Source organism: Strongylocentrotus purpuratus, unplaced genomic scaffold (assembly GCF_000002235.5).
Source record: "Strongylocentrotus purpuratus isolate Spur 01 unplaced genomic scaffold, Spur_5.0 spur5_scaffold_4, whole genome shotgun sequence".
Taxonomy (NCBI): Eukaryota; Metazoa; Echinodermata; class Echinoidea; order Camarodonta; family Strongylocentrotidae; genus Strongylocentrotus; species Strongylocentrotus purpuratus.
The window spans coordinates 5,108,704-5,135,692 of NW_022145610.1; the positions used below are offsets into that span (position 1 = coordinate 5,108,704).

The window sequence follows — 26,989 nt, forward strand, 5'->3', positions numbered from 1 at the left end:
ACCGACGCCGAACCCGACGCTAGCTCAGAATGTATTGCAGAAAATTAATGACCGTCGTCGGTCAAACAATAATTTTTCGACCGTTTTACTGAACTATTTATTATTCACAACGTACATCGGAGTATAGATGTACAAATTAATAGGTCGGAAAAATTTTCAGATTATTAATATTTACCAATATACACATTTTATTGCCACGATTCCTGACATTTCCGACATTGATGCGATGTTGAAAATTCCAGAAGTAAGGATACGAAAGCAACTTCTTAAAAAGAAACTTTTTTAAATCCTCAACAAAACAAAGGAGAAGCTAAATTCGATGCTGATTAAACCTCATCTTATCTTCCAGGAGAAATTCATTTTGATGATGTTTTTTAGGGGTATACCTATATGGTGATCCAAAATATTATGCTTTTCAAGAAGTTTTTCAGATTTTTCAAATCACTTTTATCTCACTGTGAAAACAGCAGAATATTTCAAAAAGCCATCGTTAAATTGAAGTTATATAAACATACTATCTACCTTTAACAAAATTAATCTAACAAGTGATATACCTGTACAATTTTGAATAGCAGTGGTTGGAGTTTTGAGTTTCGAAAAATCTGTAAATTCTTGTTTTGTTTGGAAATATCTCATTTTACTTTTGTTATAAGTAGAATATGGCTTTGTGGTTGTTATTTTTGGATTTGTCAGAGTCTAAGCTTTCCGACAGTATACTGTATAGTTGGTAAGGGGTAGCTTCTATCGTTGACAAGATATTTTAATTAATGTAGGGTGCGTGAAAACACGATATTTTAACCCACTGCATGCCCCACTTACGATTAAAAAAACAATTCAAATGGGGATATATAAGCACATTCTCATAACGGATGATAGAAAAGACTATTAATAATTAACATAATAATTTACCATCTATAAACATCTATAAACGAGCTTAGTCGCTTTAAATTGGGGGCACGTTTAATGATGAGAGGAAAAGGGGACACTATATCAAAAGGGATAAGACACTTATTAGCAGGGGCGGAGATTTCTTTTCATGATTGGGGGGGGGGGGGGGGGGGGGCGAAATGCGAGGGACGAGGGAGCATAGTGAACGAGAAGTGCCAGGGGCGTAATGAGAAAAACGTTTTTTTGTTTGTTTTGCCGGGGGGGGGGGGGCAGAAAAAAAATATCCGCATCACTACTACTCTTACATGTTACAGTTTTTTCAAAGTAGGGGGAGGGTGGGGGCAGTGGCGGATCCAGGGGGAGGGGGGCCGCCCCCCCCCTCCTTTAAAAAATGTGTAAAAACACGTTAATTTTACCTTTTTTGGGGTGATGGCCCCCCTAGGCGCTCAAGGGGGGCAGGTGCAAATTTTCGAGGGCAAAAAAAAATGTGCTCACTACCCCCCCCCCCCCCCCCCCCCCCCTACTGAGCGAATTTTTGGCCGACGCGATTTTCAAATTTTATGGAGCAAAAAAAAAAAAAAAAAAATAGTGCTCACTACCCCAAGCCCCCCCCCCCCCCCCCCATCAGTACGTCAGAAAGAGGGGCGAATGTGACGGAAGTGAATACCCCCTTAGAGCTATATAATAAGTCTCATTATATAGCCCTATCCTACCCCCTCACAGGTTTTTGTTGTATTTAAAAATTACATTCTTTAGCAAAACTATAGTACAAAAACAAGCAATATACTTTATTCACACTTCACTTTTACTTTCCGGTATTTAGTGTGCAGTCCAAAGGGTTGTAAGTATTTAATAGATAAATTTCAGCAAGTAGGCAGGAATTAGGGACTTCTTAAAAGAACAAGCAGAATATTCATATTGGTAGTAGGCCTACTGATCTATTTCTATATCTCTTAATCTTGTAAACATTCAGTGTAAACTGTACTTACGTGAAACCAACAGAATACAGATTTTCTACAATATTTACATGTACATTTTGGAGGATATTATGCGAGGGAGCGTAGCGACTGAGCAAGAAGATGTTTGCATTTTTATTATTCTTAACGCTGCACTCTTGGGCTTTCCAGAGCCTAAAAGTGTGTTGCAGTGTTTTTCAAAATTTGAGGATTATGAGAATCTTGAAATAATTTTGAAGAAAAAAAAAATCGAGGGGGGACGTGCCCCCCCCCCCGGGATCGCCGCCCCTGCCTATTAGAAAAGGAAAGGAGCACGTCCAATTAATTAATACAAAGGGTATTATCAGAGGTGAAAATGTATCAGAAAATGTATTTATCACTTCTTCAACTTGTGATGGAATGGGAAAATCTCTCCTGAGAAATTTCGCTGCTCCCATATATCAGCTTAATTGATTCTCATAACTGTCTGAGAAGCGCAGTACGTTATTCATCATTGTGACAGCGAAAAGAAATGTTGCCTAGGTTTCATGAAAGCAGTTCGTGTACGTGTACGAGGTGAGAAGCGAGACTTTGCATTAAATTTCTCCTTTTTTATCCAACATCATATTTACAAATTAAAGTCATCATACACTTTGACTTGAGCATATTTCATGAAGTTATAGCAATGTTCAAGAAAATTAGTAGGCCTATGACTAGACTAAGTAGACTAGACTATGTTGTTTAGTTACACACTACAGATTCGTCCCCTCTATTAAAATCGACGTCATCTTCCATCCCGCAGCCGCTGGACGCCCGCTACTGCCTTGCGACCCGAGGCCTAGAGCAGGGCCCCAGACCGGATATCTGGCGGCTGCAGCTGCATGCATGCAATTTGAGTTGTCGACTCGGCTCCTGCTATATCCTTTCAGGCGACCGCTTTTTTAGCTTTTAGATCTAATTGTATTGTAGAATCTTGGTAGATCTAGACTAGATTAGATCTAGACCGAATTTTCCGTCTCTTTCGTTCGTTAGCCTCTTATTGGGGTAGGGTCGGCTCTCTCTTTAGAGACGGAAGCCGTTTATACACATGTCCTTGCTAACGCCACGGCCAGTTCTGGTCGTAGCGTTTTGCCCCCCAAATCCCCCAAAATGTCATTTTACCTCGAGCATGTTATATTGTAAATTAGGCCTAGAGTCTAGGCTATAATAAATCAGTTCCACTTACCAACTTGACTGAAATAATCAGTTTAATAGTCCCTTTTTAGGAAATTATGGGTCAAAATCGGAATCCATGTTGAAAAAGATTTTCAAAATGGATTTCGATTTTGACCCATAATTTCCTAAAAAGGGACTATTAAACTGATTATTTCAGTCAAGTTGGTAAGTGGAACTGATTTATTATAGCCTAGGCCTAATTTACAATATAACATGCTCGAGGTAAAATGACATTTTGGGGGATTTGGGGGGCAAAACGCTACGACCAGAACTGGCCGTGGCGTTAGCAAGGACATGTGTATAAACGGCTTCCGTCTCTAAAGAGAGAGCCGACCCTACCCCAATAAGAGGCTAATGTAGTGGGAATTGCCCCCACCCCCATACAAGCCTCCTACCACAAGAGGGCGCCATTGGCTTTCTCACACGGGGACGACAAGCTCGTACAAGCTTCTGGCACAAGAGGGCGACATTGGCCTTCACGCAGTGAGAGCAGATTGAGAACTGACACAGACTGACTGGTACACGTTGAGATATACTCCGAGTAACTAGACCGGTAAGTGAACGTTCTTTGTCTCATTTGTAGCATTAAGGTATCGTAACTACGTAGCCTATGATCCATAGACCAGGGCTACTTCATTGGCGCTGCGAGCAAATTGCTTTCTTGCATTTGCGGTGATTTTTAAGACTTGTAATTTTTTGCACAGCGAGCACGGCTGCCCTAAAGCATAGGTAAAACATATGCGGTCCGATGCGCTGGGCTAAGCTGCTCGCTGTGAATTTGATATAAATCAGTAGACTAGATTTTAGGTTGAATTTCGAATTTTAGTCTTGGGCAGGGCGGATTACTCTGCTTTGCCTATTTCGTAATTTTTGGTGTATAATTCTTTGTTGTTTCGTGTGGGTGTTTCGAGCCAGGCTGTAATATTAGCCCGGTTTGGGACATTTTTGCTGTAATTTTTTTTTTTTTTTGGTCGGTCGTCTGCTCTCGCAAGCCCCAAGTGTAGTTCCGTCACGGCTGTATGCGTGACTGGACTTTTTCACTGGGGGTTTGAGGGCAGTGCGATTCGAGTGTGCGTGTTTCAATTTTCTGTAGCGAGTGTTTGAACTTTGTTTGTGGTGTGGGGTGTCTGATTAGGTATTGTTTTGTGTTTAGCGGTGATGTTGTGCGTGATTTTGAGCCGGGCTGTAATATTAGCCCGGTTTGAAACATTTTTTGAGTAAGTGTTACTTTGTTTGAGCGCGCAGGTTTTGGAGACTGCCGTTCGCGCCAAAAGCGTTTACCACGCACTGCAGTGTATTTGATTCGGCGGAGGGATATTTTTTAGTCCTTCTCCTCACGATCGACGCCATTTTGGTTTTGGTTGTTGGCTGTTCGCCGACGGGACCTGGATCTCTTAAATCTAGGACCTAGACCTGCTTTTAGTAGTTGATAGCAGGAGGCTGTCTATAGTTATTTAGGTGCGCGAGTGTATGGCTTTTGTGCGTGTTGTGTGTGGACCCACCAACTCGTTGTAGTGCGGGAGTCCTTTCACAAATAAATAAATAAATAAATAAATAAATAAATAAAAATAAAAAAAATCGTGCGGTGTGATTATCCGTGTTGGAGTGATGTGAGTAAACAGCACCTGCTACCTAGTTAAGAATTCAGGGAACTTATTTTTCCGTCGGGTTATTTCCCCGACGTAACTTAGTTGTAATTTTAGTAGACTAGTCTAGGCCTAAGGCTTTTGCGATTATGGGGTCGCTATGACATATAGGGAGGCTAAGATCCCTATTAATAGGTGTTCTTTTGAAGAACTCCTCGCAGACGTGCCGGGGCTAGCTCCTGTGCAGGCCGGGATCATGTTGGGTCTCCGGACTGAACACGGGAATATTACCCCGGGATTATTTTGGGCGTCCCCAGGGCTAGTAGAGTCCAGGGGGCTGCTAGACAGGTTCGACTTTGCTCCTCGGGAGAGTACCCGGGGGGCAGAGGGGGTTCCCAATCAGAGTGTTTTTGTCACTCCGTCGGGGCAGCGTGCCCTGAGCATCAGCACCCCCTGCGGGGCCCAGGCCCAGGTGGGGGGACACCAATACCCCTATGATGTATATCCGTCTCCCTTGGTTAACCGAGGGGATGTATCGGGTAGGCCCCAGAGGGGCAGTCCCATCCCAGGGTATCAGAGGGGTCGGCTAGGCTTAGGGCCCCTCCCCTTTCCCGAAGAACCGATCCGTCGGGGTCCTGCTCCCAGGAGGGATAGGCAAGAGGGGAACACGGGTAGGGCATCCTACCAGCGACTTCCCAGGACTGTTTCATTCGATGGGCGCGGAAACTGGAGAGCTTTTCTGCATAAATTCACGGCGTTTGCGGACCAGCAGCGATGGGATTTTCCCCAGAGGGTGAATCAGCTAAGCTGGTGCCTAGAGGGGAAAGCGGGAGATTATTTGAGCCTGACTCTGGAACAGGAGCCGCTCCTGGATTATTTCACGCTGGTCCAAAGAATGGCGCAGCGCTTCGACCAAGGCGGATTGCCGGAATCTGCTCAACTCGAGTTTGCGTCTGCCAAGCAGGGGCCAGAGGAGTCCCTGCCTGAATGGTCCGATCGGGTGCTCGGGTTAGCTCTCCGAGCATTCACCGGGGTCCAGGGGCCCTATTCACAACAGCAGGCGGTCCTCCGCCTGTGCCAAGGGTGCTTAAATCGGGAGGCGGGATGTCACGCGCTGACTCAGCATCCCGCTACCGTTGAGGAAGCGGTAAGGCATATTCAGTGGCACCAACATGTGTACCGGGCCATGTACCAGCGGGGGTGTCCTGTTAATTCGGTTGCCTTTGAGGATGCGGGGGAAATTGAAGTCCGCCAAGTGGATTTATCCCCCCAACCTCCTAGTCGACCTGAAGACGGACAACTCGCTGCAGTAGAACGTCGAATGGTGGAGCGCCAGGGCCGCCTAGAGGCCCGGGTAGCTAACATGGAGGCCCGGGTAGCTAACATGGAGCCCAGGGTAGCTAACATAGAGCGGGATGTCCGGAGGATCCTAGATACCCTACAGTCAAGGCCGGCGGCTTCCCGGGAAAGAGCCAAGTCCCCGGGGGGTGACCGGTGTTATGCTTGCGGGGGGCACGGGCACTTCCGGAACCAATGTCCCACAGCTCGTGGCGACAGAGGGAATGTGCGTGTTTCCTTTGTCAACTGCCCCGAAGTGGAAAGCCCCAGCGGGTCGGAGGAGGAGACCAGCCCCCGACCCGAACGAGGCCAGCTAGTGACCGGGACGCCGGGAGGACGGGCAGTTATTCCCCAGGCAGCTGTTAAGCATGTGGGGGAGCCTGTTTCCGGTGAAACTGGGTTGAATGAAACCTCCACGAAACTTCCGATTCCTCCACAGGTGGTCGGGTCGCTGGACCCGATGCCGGGTCCCACCTCGGATCCGGAGTCGGGATCGGAGGAAAAAACGGAGGTAGTGGTTTGCCGGCTGCATTCCAGTTCCTCTCTTAATATCCCTATAGTGATAGGGGGTTTCCCCCTTAGGGCAATAGTGGATACGGCGGCTGAGGTGACTATCATCTCGGATCGGGTGCTTCAGCATCTGAAAACGCTGCCCAAAAGACTGCGGAAGGCCGTATTACATGCTCCAGGTAGGGATATAAGCATGAGGGGGTCAGTAGTGGGGCCGGTGAGCATTCTGTTGGGGGGACAAGAGTTCCCCAAGCAGTTGTATGTTGCACCCATTTCAGACGACATGTTGCTGGGAAGGGATTTTCTCCATAAACATAGGGCAGTGATTCACATGCATCATCCCAGGTTACTGCTAGGGGAAGTGGAAATTCCCATGCAGCATGGGGATAACCCCAGGCGGATGGGTGTAGCAAGGGTGTATGCCCGCAAGAGGGTAATCCTTCCTCCCAATGCCGTTAAGAGGGTGACTGGGGTTATCGACCAACGGATAGGGGATTTTGTGTTTGGACCACTGCTAAACCCTGTTCCTTATATGGGGCGGGGAAGAGTGCGGAGGTAAGAGAGTTGGTAGCCCGGACACGGGGTAACCGTCTCCAGGCTCTCCTAGAGCAGACTCGGGTTAACGCCCAAGCGCTCTATGGCCCGTTAGGTCGGGTGTGCACGGGAACTTCTGTTCCTGTAGCACTAAGTTTTCAGGGTGCGCTTGAAGGTGGGAACTGTTGAGTTCCTATCTCCTTGTTTTTGCTACATTAACAAAAACATATACCGTAGGTCGGGTGTGCACGGGAACTTCTGTTCCTGTAGCACTAGGGGTCCGTTAAATTTTCAGGGTATACTTGAGGTGGGGATTATTTAGTCCCTATCACCTTGTTTTTGCTACATTAGCAAGAACATATACCGTATGTCAGTAAGTTTTTTGGATTTTTAGTATTTTTTCCCTAAATGCCCGTTGGCATATGTTTTGGTTGTTCCAGGGGGGGACTTTTTTCCAAATGGCCCGCTCCGTGCTATAGCGGAACTGACGCCTCCTTCCTGCGCCGGAGTGACCTAGGTGGGTTTCTGGTTCTCCAGTCACACTCCGAAAAACCTGAGTAATATACCCCTCGGGTAGGTAAGATGGCGTCATAGCCTGGGAGGACAAGCGGATGGCTCCCCGCTATGGGGGCGTGGATTGTTTCGGGTAGGGAACCTCCCCCTGGCAATTGTAGTGTTAAGCATTAAGTATGTTGGTTTTTTAATGAATAAAACAAAAATATTTTCATGTTGTATTACCCCGTGTTTTGCTCGTTTGGGGTCAAGTTTGGCATGTTTAATACATGTTTTTAGATTAGGATGTTGTACGGCCACAAGGGAGGGAAAAGCATAATTATTTTTTTTTCCCCTCTATCCGGTTGTGGGTAAGATATTTCACTGGGTTTACTTCAATTGGTCCTGGGTTTTTTAAAACGGGGGGGAGTGTAGTGGGAATTGCCCCCACCCCCATACAAGCCTCCTACCACAAGAGGGCGCCATTGGCTTTCTCACACGGGGACGACAAGCTCGTACAAGCTTCTGGCACAAGAGGGCGACATTGGCCTTCACGCAGTGAGAGCAGATTGAGAACTGACACAGACTGACTGGTACACGTTGAGATATACTCCGAGTAACTAGACCGGTAAGTGAACGTTCTTTGTCTCATTTGTAGCATTAAGGTATCGTAACTACGTAGCCTATGATCCATAGACCAGGGCTACTTCACTAACGAACGAAAGAGACGGAAAATTCGGTCTAGATTAGATCTAGATCTAGTAGATCTAGACTAGAATCTAGTCAGATTTATATTTATCACTTCTTCTGAGTAGACCTCTACTAGAATCTAAGTTAGATCTAGATCTAAGTTAGAACTAAGTTAGATCTAGAAGTCTAGATCTAGTCTAGATCTATTTAAAGTCTAGATCTAACTGTTAGATCTAGAATCTAGGAGGAAATGAATCCAGATCCAAGAATGGCATGCAAATTGCAATATAAAAGTTTTCTACTACTACTAGACCTAGATAGATTCTAGTGTTAAAAAACAGTAGGGGCGCTAGTCCCAGAATGAGGATTGTCCGCATGATTATTAAATGAGGATATAACATAAACAAGGTCTAGACTTTATCCTCGTATGAAACGTAGACAAAGTGCGTCTAAAGTAGAAAGATAACGCAGACGTTTTTTTTCTCTCGGCACTCTGCATGCAGCTAGGTTTCGGGTTCCCGATCCGCGCGCTGGCAATGCGAAAAAAACGGATTCCGCGTAATAAAATTAAAATACCTCCAGTTTACCGTCTACTTGTATGGGCTGTTCGTCTTCTAAGGATTTATCGCTCATAATGTGAAAGTCTCTGTACAAAGTCGAGGTGAAATACATCAAGAAAATCATTGCGGAATCCTTTTTTCGCGTCGCCAACGCGCGGATCGGAAATCATAATCAATTAAAACGGGGCGATCCCTATTTTTTGCTGATGCGTCTGTCTGCTTTTACGAAGACTATCCTTATTCTCGGACCAGTGCCCCTACTGATATTGATAAAGCAATTGTCAATAGTCTACTCTAGACCTAGACAGAAATAACCATCTGGTAGAGTAAAGGAGGGGGTTTTCGGCCACTTAAGACAAAATCCTATTTTTTTTTACCCTTTGCTTCCTATTTATTATCATTTCTTGTTCAAATCATGAAGCAAATATTATTATTATTTAAATAAAAAAAGAATCCCAGAAAAAAATCACGAATTGCCATGACAATATTCATTTCAATTTTCACTGTTTCGAAGTCAGTTATCGGCATAGCGAACCAGTTTTTGGCCGCATGTACAAAGTCAATAGGAAGCGCGCGCACGCGCTGTGCGTCTCCGCGCTGATCCATAGTACTAGCGGGCGGAGCAGGTATCCCACGCCGGAGCTCCCCGGAGCTCACCAGGCCGAAAACTAGTACTGTGGTGATCGGATATTGGAATCTGAATTAGACAGAGATATCATGTGTGCGTTGCGGTGTCCAGCTGCATTGATCTAATACATGGGGTAAGACACTTTTGAGCTTGCGACTAGCACTAAATCAGGCTCTTAATCTGAAAAATACTTGAAATAAAGCTCATTTTATGGTACCCATATTTCTTACAGACACGCGTAAGATACTTGATTTTTCAAATTTGGGTAGCGGGACCAATTACATCGCTGAAATGTGATATTTTAGGATATATTTTTCATTGCAAATGTGGTTCTTCAGTGACTCTGGCATGGTATGGTATGTGTGGAATATGTGATATGCTATTATGTGATGTATTTTAAAGGGATTTTACCATGCATGTAACCAATCGGCCGAAAACTGAAGCTGGTCGATTACCCCCTCCTTTACTCTATGGCACTATGGGTCATTCTTTAATAAAAAAGTCAGACAGACGGTAATTGTAAGTTATTTAGTTTTTAACATGTCAATTTTATTTCTTCAGCTATTGCCGATTACGGATGAGTTTTACAAGGCCATGGGCAGTTGATGTTCAATTACCTTGATGAGCTACTGTGAGTTGACGAGATGGCAGCAGATTTACCTGGTCGACAGAGCCTAAGTGTTGCAAGCATCGCAGAATTCAGCGAACCCATCAGTGAAACAGATGAAATTGAAAGCGTAAGTCACTTAGCATTTCTACGTAGAAATAATTGTCTGGTAAATGATGTTTGTCAACACTCCCCCTCATAATCTGTGTAGAGGCATTCAGAGTCTAAGTGGAACAACCCTTGATGTATTAAAGCCACACTGTACTACTTCTAGCTACTTGCTCCCTCTATATAAAAAAGAATGCCTAATCGGTGACCATTGGTTCCCCATGATCCTCTTTTTCTTATGTTAATTGAGAGCTGAGTTGATGAGATAACTGCCTGTCCAGTGACCTTGCAGGGTGGTCTAATCCCTTCTATAAACTAGTACAGATAAGCTGAAGACTGAAGCTTTTGGTCTAAAGCACATACCTGAGCGTCATTACTTTTCCACGTTAATGGAGTGGTGAAGGATTTAGCTCTGAAAAGTATCAATAGTTTGTGAGCTAAAAGAGAGAATATAAAGATTGCCTCCATGAAAATCTCATTTATACATGTAGACTATGTCAAAAATCTGAGAAGAGCAGGAGTGAACAAATGTTTTTATCTCCATGCACTCCAGTCAAAAATGTTTACATATAGTGCCTTTCCCTTGCATTAATAAAGCATTGCACACTGTGCTTTACATGTTTGAGCATTTGAGATACTAAACCTCTTCAAAAGACTATGTATACATTCCTTTACCAGTATTTATAACATTGCTACAAATACTGCACAATCAAATAGGAATTCAATAGATGCTTGACCTGGTCCACATATTCAACAGTATTTATGGTGGTGGGTATAGGTAGCTCCACAAGCAAGGAATAAAATATTCTCAACACATTTTTGGAGAGGTACTCGGCCAAGAAGATGATGATGATGTTGGCTTACATGTAAATAAGATTGCCATGGTACTTAAGAGTTATGACTGACATACCGGTAATTGCATAATTTTACATACTGTAGTTTCAGTTCACTTGTGCATTTATTGAAGAACACTTAAAAAGTAAAGTTAAATGGATATACATCTCAATATACTATTTTGTAACGCTATCATTTTTTTCTCTGCAGGTTCGCAAACTTCAGAAGCTTGGAGATAGAGCCTTCAAGAAGAAAAACTATGGCGATGCATCTGCCTGCTATAAAGAAGCTCTAGAGATAGATGAGGAGAATGTCCAGCTCCTGTCCAAGAGGACAGTCTCTAACATTGAACTCAAAGACTATCATGAAGCAAGGATTGATGCAGCTGTCCTAGTGAGACTCAACCCACATGTTCCACAGGTATTTGGTTTAGTAGTTAATTGGCCAAGTGCAATATAGATGCTACTGCTGTTCAATAGCAGTGTGAATTAAAGGTCACTGACAGGTGGCTATCTCATCAACTCTGCTTTCAATTAACATAAGAAAAAGAGGATCATGGGGACCAATGGTCACCGATTAGGCATTGTTTTCTATATAGAGGGAGCAAGTAGCTACAAGTAGTACAGTGGGGCTTTAAGTACCAAAATAGAATCCTGTATTTGTACTGTTGTTGAGCAGTCAAATTTACGACATAATGATGTTTGCATTTCCCCCGTCATTTGGAAGCAATGCTTTGCCTCAATCATTTGAATAGATCCTGCATGGCTCCTTTTAATCACACAATTAATGTTTAATGCTGGAAGCAGGAAATCTTGCCATATTTACTTAATGTTTATTATAAAACATTAGTGATTGTAATCATAATTTTACAACGGTATTTGTGACTCACTTTATAAAATTCCCGATGGACAATATCCCCTTTTATTGCTATGTACTATGGACTACACTATCTGTTTATTCCCAAAATGAATCAATCAGTTACTGAGAAGTTGTTGCATTCTTTTCTGGTAGTGCTTAGCTATTAACAACTGTGAATACAAATTATATTCAACAGGGCCATTATCTGCTAGCAGTGTGTCTTGACAACCTAGGGGAGTATGGACCTGCCATAACTGCCTTCCTTAGAGCATTACGCCATGATCAGAACCATCAAACCCAACTGGTTGACAATGTTGCAGTTGTTGCTGCAAACCTCTGTCATTTTCCTGATGATGTCCTTCAGAAGTTAGATGGTAATTGTCATTATTTTTAAATATGAACAAATTTCTCTCTGAACTTACACATGAGTGATGGTGTAAAAGAAAAGTAAGATTGATACATTATAATTTCTGTCTTTTTACATTTTGATCTGATGTTTGAAAAGTAAATTGTTTCAGAATCTATGTACTGCCTTTAAAAAAGGTCTAGAAAACTAAAGGCTAGTCACTTGTTGATTAAATTGTATTTTAAGTGTGGTGTTAAGAATTGTCATCAATCTATGTTATTGTATTGTGTGTGCCATCAACAATTTCAGATATTGGAGTTCAATTTTTGTTTTCTTAATGAACAAAATGGCTTTGTTCAAATTATTTTATCTCTCTTCTCACTGTTCTTACAGATTCCAATCCTATTGAGAAGCTGATGATCGTAGCTGAGTGCATGTATGAGTCCAAGCAATATGATGTCTGCATCCATGTCCAGCAGACCATCCAAGATCTCAAACAAATGGACGAAGAGACCAAACTCAAGTCCCAATACCTTCTTGCCATGTGTTATCAAAAGCTTGAGGAACTAGACAGAGCCATGGACCAGTTCCACACCCTGCTGTCCCAGGCTCTGAGTCACAAGAATGACATTTATGAGGCATCTGCCTATCACAACCTGGCTCAGTTAAACCTGAAGATTGGTCAGATCCACCATGGTATCGTCTTCTATGAGAAGCTTCTATCCATGTGTGAAGACCTGAGGCAGAGAAGTGACGGAGCTGATGGCAAGACTGGCAAGGGTGAGATGGATTATCTCATTGGAGACCGACTGCAAACACATGTGCATGAAATACTGACGAGTGCTTATCAAGCAGCATCCGATCTTTCGCAAGCTTTGTTCCACGCTGACCAATACCTTTCTAAAACAGTCCAGGAAGATGTCAGCAAGGACAAGGAGGTTGTTGGAAAGGCGTATCTATTGGTGGGGTTCCTGAGGGAAGGTTTGGAAGACTATGCAACTGCTCTCAAGCACTACCAGGAATACCTTGCTGTGAGTAAGACCAAGAATGACAAGTCTGGGATAGCTCGGGCGTATGGTTGTCTAGGCAGGGTGTACCACCGGCTTTGTAATTACACACTAGCTCAATCTTTCTATGAACAACAGCATGCCATTGCAGAGAAATTTAAGTACATGCAAATGGTTGCTTCTGCAATGAAAAACCTTGCCAAGCTATTTATTGAAAAGGAGAATTATGAGGAGGCATTCAAATGCTTGGAGAAGTATCTCCGAGTGAGTAGGAAGCTAGATGAGTTCTACACTGAATGTGAAGCTCTCATGGACATAGGAGACTTCTATCAAGGTCAAGAAAGGGTGATGCAATCGGAGTACTACTATGAACAGGCGTTTAACCTTGCAGAAAGGACTAAGCTATCAGGACACCTACAAAAAGCAGCCTCTAAGCTAGCGGAAGTTCTTGTTCAGTCAGACGAGGAGAAGAACATTGAGAAGGCCAGGTTCTTGTGTGAGGAAAGTATCAAGTATTGCCAGAGAGTACAGATGGTCCATGAGGAAGATGGGACAGTAGTCCCTGAAGAGATTCAGCAGTGCCTTCTGCGTAGCTCCTCCATCTTGAAGATAAGCCTTTGCCGGCTTCAGAGGAACTTTGAAGCTCTAGAGCATGCTGAAGAACAAAACAGTCTTAGCTTCCATGAAATACTCGCCAAACAGACCAGAGATGGCATTCTTGATCGGAACAATACTCTGACATTCCAAGATATCTGTAAGCTAGTCAATTCTCAGTCAAGTACTGTTGTATACTATGATGTAACTGATCTTGGAGTTCTCACATGGGTGCTTAAACCTAACGAGGGTTGTGTCCACTTTGTGAGAGAAATTCCAGAAGGGAGGTTGAGAACCTCAGAGTATCTCAAAGACCTGGTGTCCTCTATTCACTCCAGTGAAGGCGTGCTTCAGAGTATGTATGACTGTGAATACAGAGCACTCCCCTTGCTGGACTCAGAGACATACAAAATGCAACTCTACTTCAAGTCCATGTCAAGGAATTATTCACCTGTGAGCTTCACATCTAGAGCTTACAGTGCACCAGGCACCCCAGTTGCAAAGACCACGTCTTACCCTCTAAGGACACTGTACCACTTCCTTTGGGAGCCAATCGCTGAACATGTCACTGAAGGTGAGGTCATCATAGTTCCTAATGGTGTGTTGACGCAGCTCTCGTTTGCCTCACTGACTGATGTTGAAGGTCACCAGCTAGGGGAGACCCTGAATGTGACCTCTATCCCGTCTCTCATGGTCCTGCAGCATCTGATCAGCAACCAACCTAACATCAATGATCTCTACCTGGCAGACTCTGCTGCTGATCACCAGGCATCTCAGATCTCAGGTGAGCCAACTACAAGCAATGTGTATGATACAGACTCATGTTTTTATCGTGATGATGATGTAATGATGATAGCAGATTTACTGACATTGCTGACTGTATAATATGTAATTCTGAAATCAATATGTAATACTGATCAAAGCGTTGAGAACAAGAGCTCTAGTCTTAGTAAAACTCACCATCCTTGTGCTCTTATTCCTATGAAAGAATTACTCAGTGCAACACTGAAACTTTTACCTACAATCCAGTATCTCCACCTTCAAAAGTATCTCTGATACTACAGTCAAATCTTTCCTCTTGTCTCTTATGAAACAATCAAATTATCATATATGATATTCGGATGTAATTAATATCCTTTGGAAAATTTGCATATGATTCTCCTCTTTTAGTGAGAGTAGAGAAATAATAACTGATGAATCAAATTTCAGGTAAATCCAATTATTTAATTCCTTTATTTGTAAAGCTAATTATTTATTTTGCCACCTTCTAGGTGTTCCACAAACCAAGCCTAACCCTGCCTCCCCAATCTACCTGGATCACATGAACCGTGTGGTGGTTTCTCAGTCCAGTCTCCCTCACCAGCCCATCAGGAAAACAGTCAAAGTGGCCCCAGAGATGGCTGCCACCAGGGCACCCAACCCCAGCCATGTGGCCTTTGACAGCACCTTCCATGACACTGCTCCGGATGGTAGGGACCCTGTCCTGGCGCTGGAGGAGCGCAGGGTGAGGGAGGGTTGCATCAGAGGGAGTACACTCATCAGCAAGACATGGAGCGGGGGAGAGGTACCGTCTGTCAGGGATGGTGTCATGGGGATGTACCGCCAGAGAGAGGGGATAGCTGGTATCGTTGTCATGGGCAACCCAACATTACCGGAGAAGATGAGACTTCATGGAAAGGTAAGTCTTGAGTAAAGGTGAGCATTGGTATGAGAATTTATGTGGACGCATCAGTTTTATAGCAGTTTCTCAGTTTATTAAAGATCTATATTTTATTGCTTAGGGGAAATCATTTGAAAGTACTGATTGATATATAGGAATGTATTATGTAAGTATTTGTCGTTTAAACGTTGTTTAAACCTAAATATTTTGTATTTCAGACTAAATTTTTCCTAAATTTTTCCAAATTTTTTCCAAGAAGACGACTTGCGTCAACTTTAAATTGACATATTTGTTTCACTGGAATGATTTCTCTGGTAAACCAATTTGAATATACGATTTGCTTTTGTAGCTGATACGACACTGACTACTTAAAAAATGATGGATTATGTTAAATTAGATATTAGAATAAAGGGCAAATTCTTATGAATCTGAAACTATGCACCCTGCCATGACAACTGAAGATAACGCTCTGTATCTTCATGAAAGTGTGACACTGCTAAATCACTGTAAAAATCACATTCAGTTCAGTACATGCAAAATCAGTCAAGTTCGTGAATAAGATGCTGTAAGCCTTAATAACATATATGTACTGCGGTCTGACTGCACAAGAAAAATTGATTGCAAATTACATAGTTAGTTACTGCATAGCACTAGAATCTTCCATGTAACTGAACAAAGAGTAAGGGATAGTTGTGATATTTGCTTGGGTTCTTGCAGATCTGGAAGCCCGACTCAGATCTGGACATCGCACAGATGGAAACCCACAAGATTGCAGACTACCTTCACACCGAACCCTTCCTAGGGTCAAAGGTCACCAAGGAAGCCATCTTGTCCAAGTTACCCACAGCGACCCTCATCCACCTTGCTCTCTATGGTTCCTGGGAGGATGGGGTGCTTGCATGCTCCCCCAATCCCACTACCCAGCCCATAGAGGATGGAGTGTATCCTGAAGGGGCATACCAGATTGTGGTTCAAGATGTGCTCGGCATGAATCTCTGCAGTCAACTAGTGGTACTCAGCTGTTGCTATGGTAACAGGCATCGGACTGTTAATCTTGATCTACCCCTTGCATTCATAGCTGCAGGTTTGTACTGAAAAATCAATTTTTTGAAAGTTTTTCAATGGTATGAAGGATGCATGTACCTAATTGGTACGTACAGTATATATATAATCTTGAATTCTTGATGTAAAACAAAATAAAATGTTATTGAACTTCGTAGTTGATATTTCCAAGCAAATTTTAATGATATTTGTTATGCTCTCTACCTCTTCATTCTCAAAAGGAATTGTTTTAATAAAATTTTACTTTATGAATACATTTTAATTTAATGCCTCCGCAACGAAGTAGCCAGAGGCATTATGTTTTCAGTGTTGTCCGTACGTCCCGTTGTCGTGATCGCTTTAATTCTATTGTTTTTCTGTGTCATCGAATACAATTAGTGGTTACCAAAGGAATTTGTGAGTCTGATCTTGAAATGTACCTATAGTTTAAAGATGTTCTATTATTGATTTTGTTTGAAGGTGCTCAGTGTGTTCTGGTGATGTTGTGGGCAGTCAATGATCTAGTCCGGAATAAGTTTTGGCATCACTTCTACCTTGCTCTTCAAGAAGGCACTATGGTCTCTCAAGCTGTCCAAGCAGCTAAGCAGGCAATCAAGCAAGATAATAGGTGAGTTATTTTGTCTATATCAATTTTATTCTGTCTCATCCGATTCCTGTTCCCACTTCTCCATCATCTTCGTACATCTTCTCCCCCTCCTCCCTCCCCTTTTTTTGCGACCCTACAATTCATGAAATGCACACAAATAAAAGCATTTTAATATATAATATTACATTTATTCAAAAACTGTATGACTACTGGTATGTGATTCACATATTCAAAAAGTATTTCAATAAGGAAGCTTCTACAACTATTTTTGTTCTGAGTATGAGAAAAGGAATACATTCATATTGCAATGTAAGCTAGTTTATCACAGGGGTGATAGTGAGCACAATTTTTTTTTTTTTAAATCCATCAACCGTCCCCCCCCCCCTTGAGTAAAAAAAAAAGGATTTGGGGAAAGAAAATGGCATCTAACAACATTCCCCCCCCCCCCCCTTTGAGTAAGAAAATTGAGGAAAAAATTGGGAAAATAAGGGAAAAGTCAGGAAAACAGGAGTAAAATCTGAAAAAAATTAGGAAACAGATTTATATTGGGTAATGATCACGCCTGTTATCATCAATTTTTTAATGTATTTTGAATGAATATTGACAATCCTAGCTGACTTTCTTGATTGGCCATGCAGGTTCCAAGATGCACGCCACTGGGCTGCATTCCATGTGATAGGGTTTGATCAGTATATCAATCTAATGACCATCAAGCATGCCATGGTTGATCATCAACTCAACCAGACTCAGAAACATGTACTCAACAACATGAAGGAAGATGCCCTCAATCTCAGGGAGGACGATCCTCAAGGTAAGACATTGGTAACCCTTCCGAATAATTATATAATATTGACTGGCCTTGAGGGGTATATCAGAAATATTGACCAAGCTCAGATCATATTGCCCCGAGTCGAAAGACGAGGGCAATATGGTCTTAGCGCGATCAATATTTCTGATATCCCCCGAAAGTAAAGCCAGTCAATATTTTTATTGTTATCCAAATCAGACATCTAGAGCAAATACAGACATCCACCATGACATTTTCAAGAACTGAACAAACTTTGTCAAACCAGCACTGTGCATCCAGTGCTTGACATAATTTCGATACACTGCAAACAGTGTGCATTTGGTGTGATTATTACGTCACAATAGAGTGCACGCAAAGTGCGCAGGTTCTCGTACGCATAATAGATACGCAATGAAAATGACAAAATACGGCGCAGTGCAGTCAATACAAGATGCCCGGAAGCGAGACCGTGGAAAATACCAAGGTATATTTTCACTCGTCTCTACACGCAAAGTCAATACGCGCAGGGAGACCAAGGAAAATACAAAGAATATACCCCTCCGTTCCCACTGCTAGTTAAAACTAGGGCAATACGGTTTTGTAAATGACCAGCTCAGATGTCTGATACGGGTAATAATCCAGAATATTCAGATTTTCTGGATTTTTAGGACCTGAAAATTTTGAATATTCTAAAAAAAAGATTTTTTTGTTTTTGTTATTGTGCTAAAGCCAAATTCAGCTTGTTTTATCGTGTGCCGCGATTTGAGAGTTCTCTTATTGCGTGCGTTGAATGGCTGCATGATCGAGCAGCGAAGTTTTGGTACAGATTTACCGCTTATTGCCAGTTATACTGTCGCTGCATGCAAGTGTGATTTCTTATTGTTGAAGGCATATACCGTGCTAAAAATTCCTAATTCTTATTTTCAAATGATGGCAGGTATGCATTGGTATAGTCCCATGGTCTTGTTGTTTATTGGCTCAAATATATAATATGAAGATTTGGAGTTAAAATTCTTGATTGTCAGGACCTAAATGTTATATATACACAGGGCTGAACATTATCAGGGATCTGATACAGAATTCCAACAGATTGTTCTACAGTAGGTGCCCCTTAAAGGATTTATTTAAAGTTGTCTCTTTGGACAAAGGTGACAGACATGGTTACTTGGTTGGATTTATTCCTTGGCATACTCTATTCCCTGGCAATGGCTGCTAGGATTGAAGCCTATATAGGTTCATAATTTACAAATTGATGTGGAAGCATAGTTTGTGATATATGGACTTTGTATATGTAAATGTATATAAAACAATGTCATTCATCATCATTTATGTATATATAATTATACAGCTGTCATTGTATTGGGCAGATTTGTAAGAAATTGTTAAGCGCTCATAAAAACACAGCACTAGTCTAATGTGAGAAAGCAAAATATTGTTTATCTTGACTGGCACAAGAGTAATTCAAGCCTTCAAATAATAAATTTCCAACAAAGTACCCAATGACTGAGTGCATGAGTCAAGAGAGACTGGATATAAATGAGAAAACAGATTTAAAATGCTGCTGTTTTAACATTCAGTATTAAAGTACATTTGTAGTAGTAACACATTTCCTCTGCTGGCAGCATCCAATAAAGATCAGGATTAAACAAAGATGCTAGTACAAAACTTGTAATTTTTCCTGTTTTAATTTTTTTCTTCTTCCCCTTTCTTCAGATAAGACTGACTCGGCCTTGATTACAAAGCTGTGTTCACATCTGGCCTCAGCCCTCTCACACCATGTTCACTATCCAACTGTCCTGAACTGCATCCTAAGTCTGGTATGAACTTAACTTGTGATTTTTTCATTTCTAACTGTATTTTTATGTGTGAAGAGAAGGGGTATTCTTGGTATTATGTTGACATAGAATTTAAGCACAACTTTAGGACTCTTAATTGGGTAATTGTTGTTGGGGGGAGGGGGGGGGGGGTGGGATGGGGTGGGGTGTATGTCATAGAGAGGAATCGTTACAGGAGGAGGTGTGAAGGGCAATGGTCTGGTGATCTGGGGCTCTATTCAATTCAATACCTAGATTAAGTCTTTTACTTAGTCTTTTACTTGGCTATATGTAGCAATTTGATACTTGTACTCAGATTATATGTGAGCATTTTACCTCAGCAAGCCAACTTTAGGGCAAAATAATTGTTGATAAGCATTATGATGTCACATTGTTTATCCAAAATAATGCACAACTAAGATGCCACATGAAATGCATGCTACTGTAATAGTGTGCAGCTTATAATGACTGCTTATTTAAACAATATGCCTACCAATCAAGGCCTCCAAAATAATTCCCTTAAGTCTGCTATGAAGCTGTCTTAGATTTAGGGGAAACTTATTCAGCCAATAGCTTCAACTGAACACCAAATTTGGCTAAGCATTTCATTTTAGCCCCAAAATACTAATATTTCTGAGATAAGTATTGAATTGACTACTCTCGCTGATATTTTGTGCTGGCTTGATTGCACCAAATATTTTGGATTATATCGACAAAAAAGGTTTTAGTTCAGTCTAGGGTTAGGTAAAGTTTACATTTAGGGGTTTAAGGTAGAAATTCCTCTAGTGTGAGAAATGTACCTTGTTGTACTTGCAGTGGAGGATCATGGTCATACAATCAGTTTTCTAGATATGAAAAAATTAATTCATCAACCAGGCCCAAAATTTCATTTTTCTATCCTTTCTTATCCTTGATATAGCTACAACAAACCAAGAAGCTTCTCTCTGGTCCTGAGGGTGGGCCTTTCCCTTCCTGGATCCTACCGGTTGAAGTCTTCAGGTCTCCTTCAGCCGTACCTCTCCTCAACCTCCTAGGCTTCCACTTCCAGCCTCGTGGTCCAACCAGCTACGAGCCCTATGTGGTCTTTCCAACCTGGGACCCAGACGCTCTCCTTGACCCTGCGCTCCAGGCATTCAAAGCTCTCATTGGTGAGTGGTGCTATGGTTGATTCTGACATGGGGGTGTTTCATAAAGCTGTTACGAATGACTTACACATGATTTGAACCTATCTATCTAAGTATCTTCTCCCGGTTCGGAGGTTGATTGCAACAGTACTCCATTTTCACTCTCTCTTCTGCCATTCTGGTGCACTAGCTCTTGCAGTTTTAGTCCACTCCAGTTCTTGACATTCTCTTTCCCAGTTGATTCTGGGTCTCCCTCTCGGTCTACTATTATTTGAATATGAAGAGCCAAATGGGATGCCCAAAGTTTTTCCTGACTTTTTAACAAAGTGTTACTGTATTTCCCATAATCTCAATTAAATTGTAGCCAAAAATACACTTTGCATTAAAATGTTTTGTTAATTATGATAAGTTTTATCTACATCTGCATATTTCAACTTTAGCTTACCGGTATGCAATTAAAAGGATTTGAGAATCCCATTTAGCTCTTCATATCCAAGTCATTCGTAAAGTCAAGCGTAACTTTAAGCACAGCTTTATGAAACATCCCTCAGTACATATTTACGAAGAGGGAAAAGTGTAATGTCAGGGGATAGGACTTATGGAGATCGAGGGCTAAATGGAGATTGAGAGTTGTGAAGACAGCTGGATCACCATAGTTTACCAGTTTGGTAATGAGAGAGTGAAAGAAAGGGAGAGAAAGAGGCAGAGACAAAGAGAGAGAGAGAGATTTATTCCTTGGTTGCAAATCTGTGATCAGACACTTGCAGGTAGTGCATTTATTTTCAGAGCATTAGTGTTAGATGAATTATGATGATGCATGTATTCCAAAATGCAAATCTATTTTTCTGGTGGTTTATTTAATGCAAATTTTCTTCAAGGATATGTTCATAGGGGGTAAAACATGATTTATTTTGTGTATGGAAAAATATATATATTAAAGGTAATACAAAGTTTTGGGAAATTCTGAAAATTGGTCGGATAGTGAATCTTTACAATTTTGATATTTTTGGATGCCCCTGTAAATGTATTATAAGCACTAACAAAATTAACCCCTAAAACACTTCTGTTTTCGAGAAAATTTGAATATAAAAATTTACCGGTGCTCCCGGTAAATTTTGATAAAATTTCAAATAGCACCTACGGCCGTACAATGGTAGCTGCGACCATGAAAATCTTAGAATATGTAGTTGTGATATATAATTTCCAAACGGGAATAGCTTATCGGTCGATTTTAGTCAAGAAACATTGTTTCATAGCTAAATTGATATCTTGACCTTGAGAGGGAGCTATACAACATATAGAGTTTATTATTTATAATTTCATAACTTTAGACTTGATTTCAACCGGGACAACGGTCAATGAATATTGTAGAAACGCATATGCTCCCAATATGTTCATTTGAACCAAATTCATGACCCCATACCAAAACTTTGTAATACCTTTAATTCCCATTGAAATAGGTATTTGTCATGTTTTATTCACTAACATTTCTAACAAATTAAACTTTAATCTTTTCATTTCTGGACAGACATCTCAAGCAACACAGAGGTGAGTCATTGTCTGGCTAAGGTACTGGCAGAACATGACAAGCTCACATCAGGTCTCATTGACATTGTAAGTCTAAAACCTCAACATTACACCATATAAGTCTATGTAATGTATTGTAAAAGCATGGTACATTAAAGTATTGTTCATTGTTGTGGATTGGTGTTTCCTATTTTCTTTATTTTCTTAGCAGGGCTCATTTAAAGTGTCCTTCCTTCTTTTTTAAAATAATAATATAATAATAAAAACGTTACTTATAAAGCGCTTACCACCGAAGTCTCTAAGCGCTATACACACAAAATAGACTGATATACAATTACATCTTATACAAAACTAAAAATGCAAATAGACATACAAATTACAATACATATGGAATACACGTCAAAGTGAACAGAGTTAATTAATCATCAAACGCAATTTTGAATAAATGTGTCTTGAGACTAGTTTTGAATAGGTTAACAGTTTGACAGTTTTTTACATTTAAAGGTAATCTGTTCCAAAGTTCAGCAGAAGCTTTGCGAAAGGAGCGATTACCATAAGAAAGAGTTGACACAGAAGTAGATACGAGGTTTAATTGTGAAGATGACCGTAAACTGCGTGAGGGTTTGTATTCCTCGATTAATTCTTGCAGATAAATTGGTGCCAATTCATGAATGCATTTATAAGTTAAAACTAAGATTTTGTACATAATGCGGTACCTCACCGGCAACCAATGCAATTCGCGAAGTACTGGGGTGATGTGTTCACAAGAACGCATGCGTGTTACAAGCCTGGCAGCAGAGTTTTGGATTCTCTGGAGTCTTGCAATGTGTGAGTCCGGAAGGCCATAAAGAAGGCTATTGCATTGATCAAGACGACATGTAATAAATGCATGTATAAGCGTTTCGGTAGATTTTTGATCAAGAAAATTTCTAATACGACCTATCTTGTACAAGGCATATGAAGCTGAGCGACAAATTTTTTTTATATAATCATCCATCCTAAGATCATTTTCAAAGATGACCATTTAAAACTACTCAGCCATGATAATTATTATAAAAAAATATTAAAGAAACGGTTCTTATAAAGTGCTTACCACCAAAGTCTCTAAGCGCTTTATCAAACAAAATACAATGATAAATCAATACATATTAAACAAAACAAAAAGGAAAAGGAAATAAACCTAATAATTACAATGCATATGAAATAGACATCAATATGAACAGAGTAAGTAAATGATGCGTGGAAGTGGATGGATACAGACGTTTAAACTAGGATGAGATGATCTTTTAAAACTATAGTTGTTTTATTCCGTCTACCTCCCTCCCTCAGCTCTCTATCACCAAGCACATGCCTGAGATTCAGCTGCGATGCAATGATGCAGGTATCCATAGCATGTGGGTAGAGAACACGGCTAGAGAGATCCTACAAGCCATGGGCTTCAGACAGGTCGGCAAGCTTATTCTCTTTGAAGGAAGCAAATTAAACAAGTGAGATACACGTTTTACTTTTGGGGGAATTGTTTCTTCTAGATTTGTTGTAGGGTTGAATGTTGCAGATTAAATATGAGAATGAATCTGTAAGAGGGAATGTCCAAAGAATTTTTTACATACTAATACAAATTTCTGAAGTACAATTGTACTCAATTTTGAAATTCCATACTAGCTACAGGTTATAAAGGAATTTATTTTTGGGATGGGGAAGATCAAAATAAAAGACCAGTTTTTAAAGTTTATTTCAATAACCGAACACACTCTACAACCATATATGTCCAAACTTTGTTCATTCCAAATTCTATTAATTATTGTTTGATCGTTTTTTATGCAATAATTTGTCATTGAACAGTCCTTATATTTCTTTGAGATTTTTAGGTGTTGCTGTTTAGAGTTGTCTGTTGACGATGTCTGAACTCATGCCCTCAGCACTAAATGGTATGGGTTAAAGACTGTATTTTAAAGAGGAGAATTGCTCATTTATTATGACAAATGTGATTCTTATTTTCCATTACATTAATTACACAAATGTTGGTCTTCTGAATATCTTTTAGGAAACAACTTGATGCAGTACTCCAAGTCCTGTGTGCAGTGTCCGGTGAGAAGGGGAAGAGCATGTTGGAGAAACTTGACATGCGTTACCTTGGTTCAGCACCCAGCCGCCTGGTCAGCAAGTCCCCTCGTCAATCCCCGTCCAAGTCTGCTCGTCTCATGTCCAGTAGTACGGCCAGATTGACCACTCCTCCCAGGACAATCAATCGACTCCGCACCTTGAACCCCGTCATATTACCAGGAAACAAGGTATAAAAGTCAACCCGATTTATCAAGGCCAGGGGGGTGTTTCACAAAGGTTCTTAGTTGAAATTATCTCTAAGTTAGACTTAACAATTAAGGAAAGCCGTTATAAGCATCTATGAAAATATTTTGTAAAAGTTATTTTAAAAGGTATCAAATGTTGATTCAAATCATTCATATTTTCTATTATCAAGGAGACTTCATGTTCTTGATGTGGGAGTTATAAAGATTTATAAAAAGTATAAACTACTTTAATTTTAAGGCTACACATGGCTTTTCATAATGTTTAAGTCTAACTTAGAGTTAAGTTCGACTTATGGTCTTTGTGAAACACCCCATGATGTGAGATTCATGTTGCCTTTTTCAGCCGAGTCTCCTGAATAGAAAGTTGTGATAGTTTGTGACCCGTAGAATTCATTTGCAAATGTGAATGATGTTATGCTGGTTAGTAGAAAGTGAAGTTGCGTTTTTTTTTTTGGGGGGGGGGGGGTTGCATTTGGTCTAGGAAAATGTATGCCATTGGCACTATTCCTACTAATATTCCCTAATTTTGAATTATCTTTGTCGATATTTTTTTTTTTTAATCCAGAAAAAATTGTGATTAAGATTAAAACATAAGTACAGAAGGAAAGGTTACCTAATCTTTTAATCTACAGTTTGAAAGAATCCCCCTTCACTGATCATTGAAATGTATGTTTTCAAGTTTTCCATAGACAAGTGTAAATGTTGACATTAAATATCTACTATTGAAACCCACATTTGAAAATCTTTTTTTGCTCAATGTTTATATAGTACCTGTAATTATTTACAAAACCAAGTTCAAATAAGGAATTATATTTATATATAACCATGTGTATTTTTCAGATAAATAAACCTAAAGAATAGCTAATTATGGTGGTCCCAGGAATTTTTTTTTCACTGAAAATGCTAACAAATATTGAGTATTGAAGTAATCACAATTGACTTGTATTTTCATGCGCAGATGGATTTCTCAACTCCATGGGGGAGTGAGGAAGCACAGCATCCAGAGGTCACAGAGAAACTCAAGCTTGCCAAGGGGTGAGTTCATGGTAGATTAACTTTAAAGCCCCACTGTCCTACTTGTAGCTACTTGCTCCCTCTATATAGAAAACTTCTCCAATCAGTGCCTGTTGGCCCCCCATGATCCTCTTTTTCTTATGTTAATTGAGAGCTGAGTTGATGAGATAGCCACTTGTCAGTGACCTTGCTGGGTGGTCTAATCCCTTCTGGCTAAACTAGTACAGACAGCCTTTAATAGAAAAATTCACATAATGTTTATAGATCAATCCAAACCTGATGGGTTGTTGTTGCTTAATATGACAGCTGGAGGCTTAAAAGGATTGAATTTTTTTAACCCAATAGGATAAACACTAAGAAAGTTTAGAATATTTTAAAGTAGAGATCATTAGAAAGGGTATACTAAAGCAATATCAAAGTTGTGATTTAGTCATACTACTGTGATTTTGTAATGTCGGACCTCTCTATATTTGTTTTAGTACACAAAATAACTGAAAATATCTCTCTTGTTAATCTCATAATTGGGCTTATAGAGCATAAAGCATATGTTACCCATCAGATACTGAATTTATCATTTCACTACTAATCTTTTGATTTCAGTCTGAGTGCTGTTCATGTTGGGTTCTCTCAGAGGATGCAGAAGAACAGGAGATGGCATCTAGAAGCCATCGCACCTCAAGCCAGGGAGGAGAGAGACAAGGTCGGTCTGCCTCCTCCAAAACCTAGAAAGATCAAGATGAAGCCTGGTGGGTCCCCCGCCACCCCCAGAGTGCCCGTAGACCACATAGAGCCCCTCACTGCAGAGGCCATTGAGCAACGTAGAGACTATGCACATTTTCTGTCTAGAGTCCGGTCACTGGATTTGGAGAAGCGACATCAGAATTCTGTTCAGGGACTTTTCCTGCCATATGTGAACAACACCAAGACTGAAACAAATTGAAGAACTTGGAATAGTTTCTTTAATGGTAATATGTTTGGGGGGGGGAAGGACATTGTGCAGCACAGACACTGCGAACTTGTTGTCAAGGCTCTGAGCCGGTATTCAATTCAATACTTAGCATAAGTAAGAAATTTACTAAGTAAATGGCTAAGTTAAGTAATTTACTTATCTCGTATTCAAATCGCATTTTAGACTTATACTTACGTAAGACAAAATCTAAGTAAAATACTTACTGATAAGCATTGTGACGTTACACGGTCAATAAAAATTGATACATTGCAATAAATGCGCGCTGATATAATTGTGCGAAGGTTATAATACTGCGTAAGAAAACCATATGCCTGCCAATCAAGGCCTCAAATAATTGGCTTAAGTCTGGTATGGAGTTGGCTTAGATTTAGGGTAAAATACTTAGCCAAAAGTGTGAATTGAATAC

At 40.8% G+C, this 26,989-nt stretch overlaps 1 protein-coding gene across 1 annotated transcript; it reads left to right on the plus strand.

The window, feature by feature from the left end:
* Positions 1-2,345: 2,345 nt before the first annotated feature.
* On the plus strand, positions 2,346-26,989 carry LOC100889386 (tetratricopeptide repeat protein 28). The gene is made up of 16 exons (XM_030997459.1): positions 2,346-2,392; positions 9,930-10,113; positions 11,136-11,345; positions 11,980-12,157; positions 12,523-14,514; positions 15,002-15,408; positions 16,108-16,474; positions 16,912-17,059; positions 17,677-17,849; positions 19,539-19,642; positions 20,559-20,787; positions 22,292-22,377; positions 23,620-23,777; positions 24,335-24,581; positions 25,558-25,634; positions 26,214-26,989. The coding sequence occupies exons 2-16, from the start codon at positions 10,021-10,023 to the stop codon at positions 26,551-26,553; spliced, it is 4,809 nt and encodes a 1,602-aa protein (XP_030853319.1). The 5' UTR covers positions 2,346-2,392; positions 9,930-10,020; the 3' UTR covers positions 26,554-26,989.